The sequence below is a fragment of the Balearica regulorum genome, chromosome 3 (assembly GCF_011004875.1).
Source record: "Balearica regulorum gibbericeps isolate bBalReg1 chromosome 3, bBalReg1.pri, whole genome shotgun sequence".
Classification (NCBI taxonomy): domain Eukaryota; kingdom Metazoa; phylum Chordata; class Aves; order Gruiformes; family Gruidae; genus Balearica; species Balearica regulorum.
The window spans coordinates 60,753,564-60,769,341 of record NC_046186.1 but is presented as its reverse complement, the minus strand read 5'-3'; the positions used below and the strand labels follow the sequence as shown (position 1 = coordinate 60,769,341).

The window sequence follows — 15,778 nt, the reverse complement described above, 5'->3', positions numbered from 1 at the left end:
ATTTCTCTGCAAAAAATGGCAGAGTTCACAAAAGAAGCTGTATAGTTTCTATGAATAAAACTTTCTGTTCCCCTCCTACAATTCTCCATTTCTAGAATTCTGTTAGGTGCACACAGTTCATTCTATGTGCAGACAAGTGCCTCTGAGCATTTTCATGGAATGAGAGGGTGAAGAGTTAATTAAGGTATGGAGTTCTTTAGATGTGTGCAAAACATTTGTTAAATATCAACTAGCTTTACTGGATATCAAATGACCTACACTCCTGACTCAAAGCTTTCCTGCAGCAGCTGTTGGCTTGAGCCATAGGCAGGGTCTGAAAGGCGGAAGACAGAGGGAGGAAGAATAGTAAACAAAAAGGGAAAGAAAAATAAGGAACAGGAGTTAGGAACAAATGGGGATGTAGTCTGAAGGTACACATAGCTCTGACAGGGGCATGGCTTTCTAATCTCAGCACAAGGATCTATGGTGGCAGGGGTCTCTAAATAAAGTCATGAAGATGGCAAAACATGGATCTGAGGTAAGGTGTAGCACAGCTCCACAGAAAATCTAAGCCTTCTTCCCAATTTACTTATTTTTCTTACCGCTTGCATAGCTTCATTTGCAAGAGCCTTGGCTTCCTTGGCAACTTTTTCAGCTTCATCTGTGTAATCCTTGATGTTAATATAAGCATTGAAAGCAAGTGTGGCATTGAAAGAGAGGTTTTTGGCTTCAGCAAGGATTCTGTTGGGATGGGAAAAGTAAACACACCATTAAACCTGCTATCAGAGCTCAACAGAACATAGTATCCTACTTTTTCAAACCCAACAGCCTCTATTTCTAAAGCATTTCTTTAGAGAGCAATGCTACACTTGAGATTTCAGGAGTTCTGGCATCATATCTTTAATGGAATTCACATTTTATCTCTGCAGAAAGACATAAAAAACAATGATTGCTAAAAGAGGAGGTTCCGTGAGATAAAAATGGATAAGACACTGAGAAAAGATAGTGTAGTGCTTAACACTATAATCTGGACAACACATATTCATAATGTGGGTATATAGGTAATGTGTTGAGCCAGGCAACTCAATGAATTTTGCACTGTATGAACATGTGAGGATCATCACAGGCATGTTTTAAAGTAAAATCTATGAACAACTAATTTCTTGGTCTGCCTGCCAAACATAGAAATGCCAGATTTGGAGGAGATCTCACTGTCTAAACCAAATCCTAAATGTTAATTTTGCTGACGGAAATGAAAAACATAACCAAAAATGCTTCATATTGAATGGGTTGTTCCATTTACATGAAATACTCCATTCTAATAACTACAATTAAATTAAAAGGTAATTATAAACAAATAATATTTCCTGGTGCAGGGACTGGAGCTCAGCTAACCCCCTTTCAGGGGAATTTCTAGCCAGCAGGCCGGAGAAATCACTTTTGCACTCTCTATGCATGAAATATTCAAGTATTTTCTAGAAAGTAGAACTGTGCCTACAGAATTAACTTGAAGAGATCTATCTCAGAATATATTACACCTGATGCCTGTGATGCTTTTCCTGAATAAAGAGTAAATGGGCTAAAATCCCTGCTTGAACTGGACAAGAACGGATTTGAACTTGGATTTTTTCCTCTCTGGGAAATGTTCTAGCCATCAAAATATATGGCAATATAAGGGAGGCAGGGATTACTCCTGCTGGACCTGTTCCAGCTTGTATAAAATACTTAGTCATTGAGACAGTGTGTGTGTAAGAAAGAGAAATTCATTCTTTAACCTAGTAATTAACCTATTCTCTGGTGAACAGGGACAGCTGGGTTCCAGTCCTCACTTCAATGAGTATGTAATGATTTCTACAAAATGCAACAGGAAAGACAAAGGGAATGGAAGGTATACTCCCTGGACTCCACATATAGTTAACAGAGGGAGAGAGACTCCCTTTAGGCTACTGACTGAGCTGCCTCTGCATCACTCCTGGAAAAGCATATCTCCTTCCTCAAATACAGATGGAGCTCACTAGGCCATAGTAAGTTTTTGTGATACTCGGTTGGAGAAATGTGCAGCCCAGAATAGCTATCTAGCTAGTAGCTCAAGTACTGCTTAGAAATATGGTTCAAATCCCTTCTGGTTAGGAAATAACTGAACTGAATTTGCCAAATACCAATGATGATTACTCATCAGCAGGCGATTAGACATAAGGGAGAAGCCTATCCAGCTACCTCCTTGCATACAGAAAAAATAACAATTATTTCTAAGTTAAATTAATGAACTGTTCCATGTTCTAACTCTCAAGAGAACATCCTCACCATCAATCTACATACTATTTGAAGCCTTAGAGGGTGATTGGAGAGAAAGGGGTCTCCCTCAATTACTCCTGTAAGGCGAAACATTACTTTTCAGCAAATTTAATATTAACTGAAAGGCAAGTGTCAGTTGTGAAGATGATGATAGATACATTTTTGATTTGCTAAGACAGATAGAGACTGCATATTCCTGTAAAGTATGACTGTTTAATGTCAGTCCATGAAGTAAACAGCTTTATCCTGATGGAGGATTACATAGCATCTTGGTATTTCTCCTTTGAAATGAACTGTATCTGACCACATGAGAAATTTTAATTTTGAAAAATTTGCTTTTAGATATCATTTTTAATGCCCTTGATTCTGCATTTTTTATTGTATATCTTGAGAAATAGAGGTTGATGTCCGGATCAGATAGAAGTATACATGGTACTGATATACCACAGCGGATGTGCCTTTAAACACTACCCTAAGCTCCCTAAGACCAAGCCGTCAACCTACATTAAGACAGAAGCACATACACGCACCCATTAAAAAAGTCTATTTAGCATAGTTATAAACCTCTATCTCAAAATATGCTTTGCCAACATTTCATTAGGGATGCAAAATATTCTTTTCTGTCTACATTTTCTCTATGTCTTAGTTCCTCCATGCCAGCTTTCCATGTGTTTGGATATTTAGATCCAAATTCAGTACTGTGGTTGGATGTGACACTAGTCACCTACTTTAGACCTGGAGATGCACCACAAAACTGATGTGTCCTAATCAGACAGTGCACACACCATTTAAAACCCCATGTTTTTCTAGAAACAGTGGCCTTCAAATCCTTTTTACTCAGGAAACCACAGCTATCATCATTTTATGTACTCTTCAAAACATAAATTAGATTGAATATCTAGAGTAGTGTGACTACACTGTATATGAAGCCAGTAATTTTACAAGTATCAGCCACTTTACCAGAGATAATTCTGTGCCTTTTCCTCAAAATTACAGATGCTGGCAAGAAAAAAATGTGTTAAGCGTCTGCTCCCAAGTCTTTGGGATATTAAAGTCTTTAAGTAGATCTAAAAGATGTAAGCAGCAAAAGAGGAGCATATTGTTGATGTTAAAAAATAATGTCTCTTTTTAATTCATGCAATGCTTTTAAGAAAATAAAACTCTGACAGTATGCTGGGGACAGGTCCAAAAGGCAGAATATTCATGATCTCTTTCTGTGTATTTCTGTTGCAAATTCCATTTACTATTTATGGCTTGCTTGCTTAAATACAAAAAACACAATAAAACAAAAGACATCTCCCTTTTCCACCTAAAAAAATCCAACAGACTCAAAACAAAACCGAAAAACTCACAACTTCTATTCCTTCCAGGAAACTATATTAATGATGAATTATAAAGTATCATACTTCTGAAAGGACTGCGATCATATAAACCAAGGGCACTGCAAGTCTCACTTACATTTAGGAATGTGATAGTGGTAAACAGAAATTGAAGTTTCTGTGCTTAGGTTTAAGCATTTTGGCCCATGACACTTACTCATTTCAGGAAACTGTTTTGAAACCACTAGAGGGATTACTGTCTGTCACTACGGGGGATTTCTGACAGTAAACAAATTAGCACCACAATAAGGGTCTCCTACCAAAATGGTCATCTTAAAAATAATAATACTGCTTGTTTTTAACAAATGCTTATGAAAACACATAGTGAGCTCTGTAAGACAAAGTTCAATTTTATTCACAACAACACAGCAGAAAGCATATGTAAGTTAAACTGTGTTAGGAGTGCATCTGAGGGCACTGTTTGCAGGTAATGCAGCCTGTAAGCATCACAAGATGTAGGAAAAGGTTTACAAGAGATACATACACACACATTAACCAACTAGATAGTTGTGTACTCATATAGAACACTGGTTATTTGTATACTCCCAGTGACAGATGTCGAAGTTTAAGAAGAATGCCCTTCAATTTCTATCAAGCAATTTTACAAAACTGCTTCATGATTCTATCATTAACAATGAACGGCCACCTTACCCATCCAGTACTGCAGACGATTCATTCAGCTGGGCTGCATGGTTCTCAGCTTGCAGCACCTTTTCTGGAAGCATCCTGTCACGAATTTCTTGTGATAAGTCATCTATTTTATCTTTCAGCTGATCAGACATTGGCTGTATCTTATCTGCAATGCCTTCTACATACTGAAAATGACAAAAGAAAGGCCTTTAAGTGGCTGAATGCAGGCACTCTGTTGCCCTTTATAGATATATGTTTGCCTTGTGAGGTATTATCTCATAGCTTACCCATGCATTAACACTTCAGGGAACTAATATGGAAATAATATAGGAATGGTTGGACTGGAGAGTAGAGGGGAGTCAAACCAATATTCCAAGATCTACTTGCCTCTCTTGAAATTAGTAGAAGTTTTTGTTTTACAATTAAGGAACTGCACAGTTGTAAAGCTTAGAAACTCTAATTTGGATTTCTTTCCTAAATGTAGATGCACACATAGTTATACTAAATTGTCATTGTACTCCACAATACTAACTAAGCAATGACACAAGTTTCACATTTTAGGACACTTTCAGTGACTCCAATGTATTTTTGCTTTTTTTTTTTTTTTTTTTTTTTTTTTTTGGTAGCTAGGGCACTGATCTCAAACTATGTTGATAAAACTTTTAAGGTAGAATTTTAAAAAACGTTATGTAAAATGAGAGTGTAATCCTTTCCCTGATCTATCTAGACTTAAAATTGTTGCCACAGGCAACAAATTATTTCTGAAATTTTCTTCTGATATGCACACACAGTTTTTGTGCAGAGAAATCTACATCTAGATCACAGAGTCACAGTGAGATGGTGAATGGGTCTCCTGCATCTGCAATTCTAAAGATAAAATCAGTACCGCAATCACAATACCATATTTATAAAAGAAGGCAGACTCCATGAAAAATTATGAGCTAGCTCTTTATGTAACCCAATAAATCATTTAAATCTCAAAGTTAATCATTTTTATATAACAGGTTAGCTTTTCTGCCATACAGCAATGGAAAAATTATTTTTTCCAATTCAAATATTCCAACATTGATAAATAAAAAGAAAAATCAGGCGTTACTTTAATTATCAATTTTGCTTCCATAATGACACTTCATTGTACTCATTCTCAGATAAGGATGATAAACCACTCACCTCTACAGCTAAGCTGATTTCATTTGCAAGTTTGTTGGCTTCATTAAGGACATCATTCCCTTCCTGCAGGCTCTTTTCCACATCTTGTCTGCCATCTTCTACAGCTTGCTTTTTTTTCTATAGAATGTGTTTACACAAAGAAAAATATGAGTTGTTTAATACAAAGGGGACAACAGTTTAAATACCAGCATCCCAATACAGACTGCATTTTGTCACCATGCCACAAAGGCTAGACTTCTGGAATTCTCTGAGCTTTCTGAGAAAAGACAGTGATGACGATAAAGCACATATAATGTAAGATATCTTTTCCTTCTCCTCCTGTCCCCAACTTTGTATCCCCTTCTCCACATGGTAGGGTTTTTCATTGCTTTATTACAGAGGTAGCTAACTGTAGTACTCTTACAAAATGAATCAGAAAGAAGTTAGAAACCCTAAGTTTTACTCAGATGTGCAAGTTCCTCATTGTGACAATTACTTTCTCTGGCTATGAAGGCAAGATTCATCAAAATATTCTGCTGCTTTCCTATTTATGTCCACTGGTGTTTCAATAACTATTGAATATAAAATACAAAATAATGGTTTGTAGCAACCTTAGGATTCTTTACCTTCCAACTAGTAAAAATACCGCATATTGTGTAATAAGGATGGCTTCTGAATAAGGAACTAGCAATTTCCTGAGCAAGATCCATTGAGTATGACAGATTAGTTTGATAGGAGACCATGGCATTCTAGTGTTAAAGAGTGCTGTGATGGCTTCTTGGTCAAAATAAAGCAAAAAAACCTCCTTGCAACAACCAGGTGGGCAGGACTGCTAGAAAGGATGCCTTCAGGCACCCTGATATTGTGATGCATAGAATATTTTAAAAACTGAGATAGCAAGTAATTTCTCCAACCATTATCCATCCACCTTTGGGAAGAAAATGCACAGAACAGAGACCACCTAACTTATTTACAGCACTATATTTCCTTAATTCAATCAAGCCCACAAATCTCTGCTGAGAACTGAGGTCTTGGAACTCTAACCTCATCATTGTACATGAGGCAAAAGCTCATCGAGATACAAACAGAGTTTAAACATTTATCTTCATTAAGTTGACTCTGCTCTTTATGTCTTGGTTAAATGCTTGTTAATGTCCAATATAATGTGCTCTTTAAGTCTCTGCAATTTAAATTAAATCACAAGCAGACCCCTCTGCTATGAGGGAGATCATTTATAACAGCTACTAACTACAGAGGGTAGAGTTTGATTTATTACTCTTTAATATCCAGATACTCCCTTCAGTCTTCTTCCCAAGGGTTGGAGAGGGAGATGAAAGTGTAAGTTTTCTAGGAGCAAATATATGACAGCAAGGATTTTAACTGAACTCCTATTGAAATATTGAGCACAGGATTTGAATTTTACATGACTATTTATACTGGGATGAATCTAATCTCCCCCAGAAAAATGAATCCAATGCACTCTCCACTCAGTGTTTAAAATCAGATCATATTATTTTGATAAAGCTGTGGAGTAATTCTACTTTTAAAAGCCAGTGCATTTCCTCATTCTGAGGAACATGTTTCCTTTTAATTACATAAGATCTACTTACATTTTAATAAAATTTTCATTTTGCCTGTATTTTTGATCCCAGATTTAATCATGAGAAGTTTCAAACTTTGATCAGACTCCACATAATCAAGGATACAACTTGTCAGCACTCACCTCTACCATGGTCATATTTTTTTGGTTGACTGCAGATAAACGATTAGCCTCCCTAATTTTACTTGTAGCCTCTCTTAGCAGATCTTGAGCATCATCAACTTTGGTGTGGTAGCTTGCTAGCTTGTCCCGGACCTCATTTTTGAGATCCTCATTTTTCTCACTGGGCTCACCAAACAATTTCTTCACCTTGTCCAAAAGATCTTCTGCATTCCTGCAATACATCAAAACCCATTAAGGCACTGAGTTCATATTCCCTGCACCAAATAATCTGAATATTCTTAATAACATGCAAATGAAATAAACTTCTAAATTAAAACTCTAACTTTCAAGAGAACACATGCTTAATAAAGTGAAATGACAGTTGTTCTTAGCCCCTTTCTTAAAGAGGTTTTTAAATGCCACTAAGGTCCTATCTATGAAGTAGAAAATATTCAAATATTCTCCATGGAAGACTAGGATTTTTTTGGTGTGGTGTTTGGTTTGTTTTTTTTTTTTTTGGTAAGCTGCCATTCTTGAGATCTGATGAGTAAAGCAAGGTTTTCTGAAACATTTCGACTTGTCAAAGAGATTTCCTTCATTCACATTAATGTGACGTGGTTTCCTACCTTGAACTGAGGGGATATGTAGATATGCCTGATTTCATGTTGTCTTGGAGCAGAAAAACTGCTTTAGACAGTCAAAAATCGTAAGTATTTTCCTGTGAAATAAACAACCCCCGGGACCCTTGGATTTATAACTTCCAGTAGCCAAAGAACTTTGCTTATCTAAAATAAATTCTGGGATATTTTTAATGGACTTTGGCAACACAGAATTAGAAAGTTCACAGGTGCCTGGTTTTGGCAGGGGATGCAATATTTCTTGATCATCTGAGTTGCTGCACTCAGTTTTAAAGGACTGGAGTATTGGAGCCTTTATGTTCTGTCATTTCTCTGCCTCACGATACCAGGCCATTGAATCAGTTTCATGGAACACCACTGCCTTAATGCAATAATACGACAGGGACAGCAAAAAAAAAAAAAAAAAAAAAAAAAAGAGGCACTTCCAAAATGATGCTTTAGAGATAAAGAAAATTCCTAAGTAAACAGGAATCTGTGGGATAGATAATACCTACAGAAGAAATCTTGTTACTTCCACCAAGAACAGATTAAGCTTTTCTTCCTGTCTCATTATGGCAAAGTATCAGAAGAAGCTGTGTGGAAAACAAGAACTATTTTCTGAATAACATTGCAGTTTGGCCAGCCTAGAGTTGGTTCCATTAGAAACTTTCTAAAAATAAACACATAAGTAAATGCACACAAAAAATATATCTGAGAGGTGGAAAAGATATGCTACTACTGGGCATAGTTTAGATGAAGGATCTGAACTGGAGCCAAGGAAAGCCAAATTGTTACCTTAGCTTTGGAATTTTCTGAGATGGATTTTTTTTCCCCATCTGTCCTGCCTTTGGTTTTGATGAAAAAATTATTTATGTTGTGAATTTGCAACTTCTGAGGACAAAATAGTTAATAAAAAATTAAATGCCAGTATTGACACCCTGTCACAGAAGAAGTGTAGAAAGGAATTCAGAATTTCTCCCATACCTCCTCCATTGTTATTCGTATAAGCAGCTACTTTCTTATACTTCTGACAAATTTTGATACCCTTATGACTCTGCTGTACTGGAGGAACAGTAGAAGACAGATGTATTTCCTTTTTATGCCCTTACCTCCTAACATAGTACAAACTACCTATCTGTCCAGTACTCTACCTCAAAACTCGTTACTGGTGTTCTAAAGATAACACTTCCACATTGACCTGTTGTGCATTTTTCCCCCTGCTCTTTCTAATGAACCACAAGGCAATAAATCTTCTCCAAGCAATCCCTTGCTTTATGTATCAGAATTTCTGTGTGACTGGACTGCACCACATTCTTTGAAATACAATCTTGTACATTTAAGCCATGCTACTTTCACTGGATACCTTCCTAGAAAAAGAACACCTATACAACATGCTTGAAGTGTTTGAAGAAAAAAATCACAGGTCCGGCCTAACACCTGGAATGCTGTATAGTCTGGATACTCAAGATTAGTACAAGGGAACAAAAGAAAGATTAGAAACTGATGACAAAATGACTAAAACAATATAAACTACAAATATATGAGAGTCTAAACATGTTAGAATTGTCCTATCTGGAGAATAAATGACGACTATAACATCATGAGTAGCACGGATAAGGTGATCAACTGTCCAATGTCTCTCCAAATATTAAAAAAAAAGGACAATATCAGGAAGAAATGTCAAAACACAGGAGGCATATCTTCAAACACTGTGTGGCTGAGTTATGCAATTCATTCTTACAGGAAACTGGATGATGGAAGTTCACAGTGGCTCCAGATTTATGGAAGAAAAAGTCACACAAAAATAAAGCTATTCAGCATACTAAACAAAAAGATAGAATTCTGGCCCACAGCACCTCTTGATAGCAACTCAGTGGCTTCCGAGAAAATGTGTAGGAATGTTATAAAATATTGAAAGATTTATTTCATAAGTATGAAAATCAGGGTGGTTTAGGATAGAAACTGGTGTACTTTTAACATGCTCTTTTTAGAGAGAAATTATTGACTAATGTGCCATTTCAGTACACTAAGGCAATCCGATTACAGACTTGATTTGAAAAGTTTGAAGGATAATAAATGAGGGAAAAAGCTGCACATGTAAGAGAAGTTTTGCCATCTATGAAAGCAAGAAGACTTTACTTAATTTGTCTTCTTCATTTAATTTTTGAGAATCACTGAACACATTGGAGAGGTAAGAAGAACCCACTGATTCTTGTCATTCTGTTCTTGGACAAAATCCTGAAAGCAGAATACAAACACTGCCACAAGACATCTCATCAAAGACTAAACATGATTAACTACTTCAAAGTGATCACGAGACTTGCAGAGCTATTCAAAAGTAAATATCTCTAAATGAGTCTGTAAGAACACATGTGAGCATAGTGATCCACACATGTATGCGCACACACAGGTTTAAGAACGATTAATTTTTCTTCATCCTTTTTCCTTGCAGAATGCATCCTATCCACTCTCATACTACATTATTTAAGCACTTTTAAGACTTTTGTCTTCAAGAGGCAGTAATTTATTAAAAAAATGTGCTGGTTTTGGCTAGGATAAAGTTAATTTTCTTCACAGTAGCTAGCATGGGGCTATGTTTTGGATTTGTGCTGAAAACAGTGTTGATAGCACAGGGATGTTTTTGTTACTGCTGAGCAGTGCTCACACAGAGCCAAGGCCTTTGCTGCTCCTCACACCACCCCACCAGCAAGGAGACTAGGGGTGCACAAGGAGCTGGGAGGGGACACAGCCGGGACAGCTGACCCCACCTGACCAAAGGGATATTCCATACCATATGGTGTCATGCTCAGCATATAAACTTGGGGGAAGAAGGAGAAAAGGGGGGGACATTCAGAGTGATGGTGTTTGCCTTCCCAAGTAACTGTTAGGTGTGATGGAGCCCTGCTTTCCTGGAGATGGCTGAACACCTGCCTGCCTATGAAAAGTAGCTAATGAATTCCTTGGTTTGCTTTGCTTGCATGCGTGGCTTTTGCTTTACCTGTTAAACTGTCTTTGTTTCAATCCACGAGTTTTCTCACTTTTACTCTTCTGATTCTCTCCCCCATTCCACCATGGAGGGAGTGAGCAGGTGGCTGCATGGGGCTGAGCTGCTGGCTGGGGTTAACCATGACAAAAAGTTTCAGAAAACATTATCTAGGGACCTTTCCTCCTCACCCCATAATCCACAGTGACTAATTTTCCTTCTGTTGAGTTCATTGCCAAAATTTCTTGGCTCTCAGTGACTGCCTTTAAAAACGTAGTCCTATCCTTAAGATAAGCCATACAACTTTGATTTAAATCAGTGAGTATATTCATATATTTCTTAGTATAAAATGTATTCTTTTATCAGGAAATGAAAACACTCACTTTGCACATTTCAGGAAGAATGGTAAGAGGGAGAGAAGTTCTTTCCCTCAAAAAAGCTCTACTGCATTTCCTACTCTAGCTATTGGGCTAGTAGGAAATAATTTCATGCTAGTTTCATGACAGTTTTGTGTTGGCTGTAGCATTTGAGGACCAAGAACACCTTGTTTGAAAGGTCTCCTCCCAGTCTGCCCTAAAATTGCAGGCAGCACTTTCAAAGGTTTGCCTAAATTTTTCTCATCTCTACTTTTTCCTGGTTTATTTCTATGTGTGAGGGGAGAAGGGACAGAAGAGGATCAGTGGAATCAGAAGATAAAACAATAAAACATTGCTGAAAAATACATTTGCAATATATCCTTTCTCAAGAGAACAGAAAGCAGAACCATCAGAATTATGGGAAGAAATATTGTACTGGTAGAATTTTCAGAAAATGATCTGGTTTATAAAGTGTATGATAGGCAGTGCAAATCTGATTCTATACTGCTTGGAATTCTTAGCTAATCTTTTATTCTATTTACATGCCTTTACTGTATGCACGCACCTGATAGCTGACATTTTCAGGCCTGAATACCTCTATCCCAGGCAGTTTTCTGAGCCATCACAACTTCGATGGACCATATAGCTGCTCAGCTGGATTATCTGCTGGTTGTTTGATCTGGTGAAGTGCTGAGAAAAGCCTAGGTCTAGGAATATATGCCTGGTCTGACTGATACAGAAGTAACAGACCACCAGAATTTTAACTTCAAGCCAAGTATTTTTCTGGATCAGGTAAGTTGTCAGCATTTTGCAAAATGCTTTATAAAGAGTTTCCAACATAATTATATATACATATATAGTTTTTATTTTCACAGATATATAAATAACCAAACCCTGTGCTTCTCAAAATGTGCCACAGAGTTGGAATATTCTAATCTACGCTCTTCTATATATGGCAAAATACATCCTTTTGAATGTCTATGCTACTGGACAAACTTTGCAGACAGATAATATTTTTATTAGACCAATTAGTTTTCCGGAAACTTCTAGACAAGCTTTTCAGTACAAAAGCCATTCATCAGGTCTGAAGCAGAAGCTATTAAAAAAAACGAGAAAAATTGTTTAGAACTCAATTAGAACTGTTGCTGGTATCTGTGGAGAAGTAATTTCCTAGGGATTGCTTTCTACATATGTAAGCATTTCCAAAAATGCAAATGCTACATCAAGAGATATGAAGTATTAGACTTTGCATTCCTTCACATTTCTGTAAGCCCCAGCTTGAAAACTTGGTCATAAAAGGTAACAATGACATTCACAAGAATCAGATATTATCACTGGGAGGTTGAAGAATGAGATCTCTACTCACTTTAACTCATCTTGAGCTATTCTTTCTTGCATATTCAGCACTCTACTTCTCAATTCTGCAATCATTCTGTCAGCCTCTCTCTGCAGTTCTGGAAGACTCTTCTCCAAGGTCTCATCTTGGGTTCTGAGTGTCTTGTTCAGTTTTATAGCCTCTTCATTTGCAGCTGTAGGGGGCCAAAAATATTAATGTAGGGAGTTAGTAAATAAAAACAACAGAGAGGCTTTAAGCACCTGCCCATCAACTCTATCAGTGAGTGGAATGCAACTTGCACTGGTTTTTCCTGCTGTGAAATATAAAGGATGGTTAATCCAATGATCAGTAACAAATGAGAAAATGTTATATGTTTCATCAAATCTTGTATTATATCTCACTTTTAAGCACAATAATTAAAGTGAAGAAGTCTTTATATCCAGTATAAGAAATATATTGCTCCCCTCCTCCTCTCCCTGAAGGAAAGAATTTGCACTGAACCTTCAAAACAGCAGAAGATAATCTGGTATATTGTTCATAGAATTATGGAGCAGGAAGTACAAACAATGAAAATTAGATTTAAATTACTTTTGGAGAACTTCAAATATGTCAGTTTTAGCATTCAGGCTTAACAGTGCTAGGAAGAATAAATGATTGGAAAATTTCAGAAAAAGAAGGAGAGAAGAGGAGTGAAAGACACCCATACATGTCTAAACTCGCTCATATGTTTAGAAGTAGATACCCAGAAACGGAAAACAAGAGTATGAAGGTTGGAATATACGATGGTACACTGTAAATGTATTATGTGTTTCAAATAGATGAATTATTCTTAACTGATAAAATTGTACACATGGTATCATATTCAAGGACTGACTAAAATCTTTCTGCCATAGCATACCACAACATATTAGAATAACTCACTTTCAGAAGCAACTAGATCATTTAAGACAATCAGTTCCATCTTAAATTTTAAAAATTACTTCTGCCTTTCCATAGGCACAGGGCTTCCATGTAACTTATTTCTCCAAAATGGCACAGTTCCTGGTTGCATGAGTACTTCTGAATATTTTAACTTAAATCTTTAACTGAAGAAAGGAAAATCTGTCTTCCAGAATTCACATAAATGACTATTTAATCTATACATTGTGTAGATTTAGAAAAAAATATGAAGAAAATTCTAATCCAATGATGTCTTCAATTTGTTGGCAATAACTGAAATTTGGATCTTTATTCAAGAGTGGTTATGTGTGGGGTAGTGAGGACTGGAAAAAGACTACACTTTGCTTAAATGGATCATGGATTGCTTCTGTGCATCATGTTATGTATCATTACTAAGTTACCTCAGACCAGGAATAGGCATATATATATATATATATATATTTAAATCTGGAATAAATAGTAATTTAACCTCCCTGAATATTTACCTTGAAAGAGAAAATGGTTATGTTATCTCAGCTTTTATTAGGTTCAGGAAAATTTATACCTAGCTTTATCTTTCTCCTCTGTCCTCCTCCTCTTATAAAAATCTTTACTTTCTAGTCTTACTATACTGCAAACTATCAGAGTCCAGCAGTGGTAAAAGATTCGGATGCACTGACATAGATGAACACAAGGAAGTAGAAAAGATGGGGAAATTCCATAGTTAAGAGGGAAAACTAGTTACAGGTATTCAGAAAGTCAGCAATCAGTTCAGTAGAAATGGATCAATGGTCAGAGTATGGTTGTTACAACAAATCACTAGAAACTTCTCATTTGTAATAAGGATTTTTTATGGTTTGAAGAATTCCTTGATTCCCTCACTTTTAGGGAAGCATCTGTCATCTACAATCATGTACTTCTGAGCAATGCTGTTCTCAAGCATTACCTTCAGTCAATGGAAAGAAATGGGTACTTTCATGGCATTTCATCCTAAAGTTGTTGCCTACTGGCAACAAGTACAAGGGAGCTCAGGGTCACAGATAGAGACCTGCATTCCAAGAGATCCAAAGTACTATAACTTTCAGAAATCTGTAATCTAGGGATGGTGGACAAGGAATAGGCATAAAGAATACCTTCAAACTGGTTGGTCATCTCAATCAGAACATCATGAGTGGACACAAAGTCTTTAAGGAACAATATAGAAATGTCTCATAGGTCAAAAAGAGCAGAGACAAAGAAGGTATAGGGTCAATATGCAGTTAAAATGCCATCAAATTTTAAAATAATCTAGGAATAGCTCCAACGTAAGGTGAAAGTTTATGTTAAGTTTTTGAAAGATGATGATCTTGAACAGGAAGACAATTGAGGATGGTAATCAGAAGTAAAGATATAGAAATTATCACAACTACAGGAAGAACATTTTGGGAACTCAAGCTGGAATGGTCAGAGAACTGCCATTCTAGAAACTTGAAAGATCTGGTGCATGACATTGCAAATCCAGGAAGAAGACTGTCTGAGTGAAGAAACAGGAATTCGACTAAGGCCTGAGAACTTGCTTTGGAAGTAAGTTCCACTTGCTTTGGAAGTAAGTGGAAAACACGAGGTATAATAAATGAATGTGTTTTGGTTTTTTTTGTTTTGTTTTTTCCCAAAGGTAGCACATGTCAGACTATACAGTTTAAAAGCAAATCCAGTTGAATATTTTCATTAATGATCCTGGAAAAAAAGTTTAAAAAAGAAAAAAACTCTGAAGTCTGTGGATAGTTCAGCTGTAAACTATGGCTTTGCCAGTTAGATATAAGGTATGAATGATAAGAACATAGCTGTATTATGAATCTCCACTCAGCTGTGAACAAAAGGAAATGCTATCCCAGAATGTATTAAGAGAGCTGACATAGGCAGGTTTTACTGTTACCGAAGTGCAAGACACTGGAGCAAGTTCATTTCAATGCTTGTTACCTGTGCTCAGGAAAGATGAACCTAATTTTGAACAAAGGAAGGGAAATGATATGAAGGTGAGCAGGAGATTTGGGAGAATATGCTTTAAGGTGTCTTAGTCTAGAAAAAAGGGGCTGAAGGGGAATTTGAGTCCTCTCCACAAACATGAGGGAGCAGGAGGAGAAGCACTAGGGAGAAGAAAAGAACAATTGAACTAAAGAACAAGGTTGGCAAAAGAATACATGATGATAAACTAAACATCAATATTTTTAGGTAGAAATGAGAAGGTTTGTAGTTATGAAGAGTTCCGAAACTGCCTGCTATTCAGATTGTGTGCATTTGTGGGCACTACTTTGAAGATGAGGGTTAGAAAGTTTATGATAGCCAGGGAGTGAATGCACCGGAGGTATCTTTCAGTCCTGTGCTCCTATCTTTCATCTATTCCTAAAATGTTAACTTGGCCACTAGGCAAACACATTGATTTTAAAGTCTTTGT

The 15,778-nt window shown here is 36.7% G+C and overlaps 1 protein-coding gene across 2 annotated transcripts in view; it reads right to left on the bottom strand.

Moving 5' to 3' along the window:
* Positions 1–15,778, bottom strand: part of LAMA2 (laminin subunit alpha 2) — a 379,509-nt gene that overhangs the window by 72,058 nt on the left and 291,673 nt on the right. For both annotated transcript variants that reach the window (XM_075748052.1, XM_075748053.1), the window contains 5 exons: positions 12,457–12,619; positions 7,156–7,366; positions 5,454–5,570; positions 4,305–4,468; positions 582–720 (listed from right to left, as the gene is read on the bottom strand). In XM_075748052.1, the coding sequence (XP_075604167.1) occupies positions 582–720; positions 4,305–4,468; positions 5,454–5,570; positions 7,156–7,366; positions 12,457–12,619 (794 nt within the window). The remainder of the gene's footprint in view (positions 1–581; positions 721–4,304; positions 4,469–5,453; positions 5,571–7,155; positions 7,367–12,456; positions 12,620–15,778) is intronic.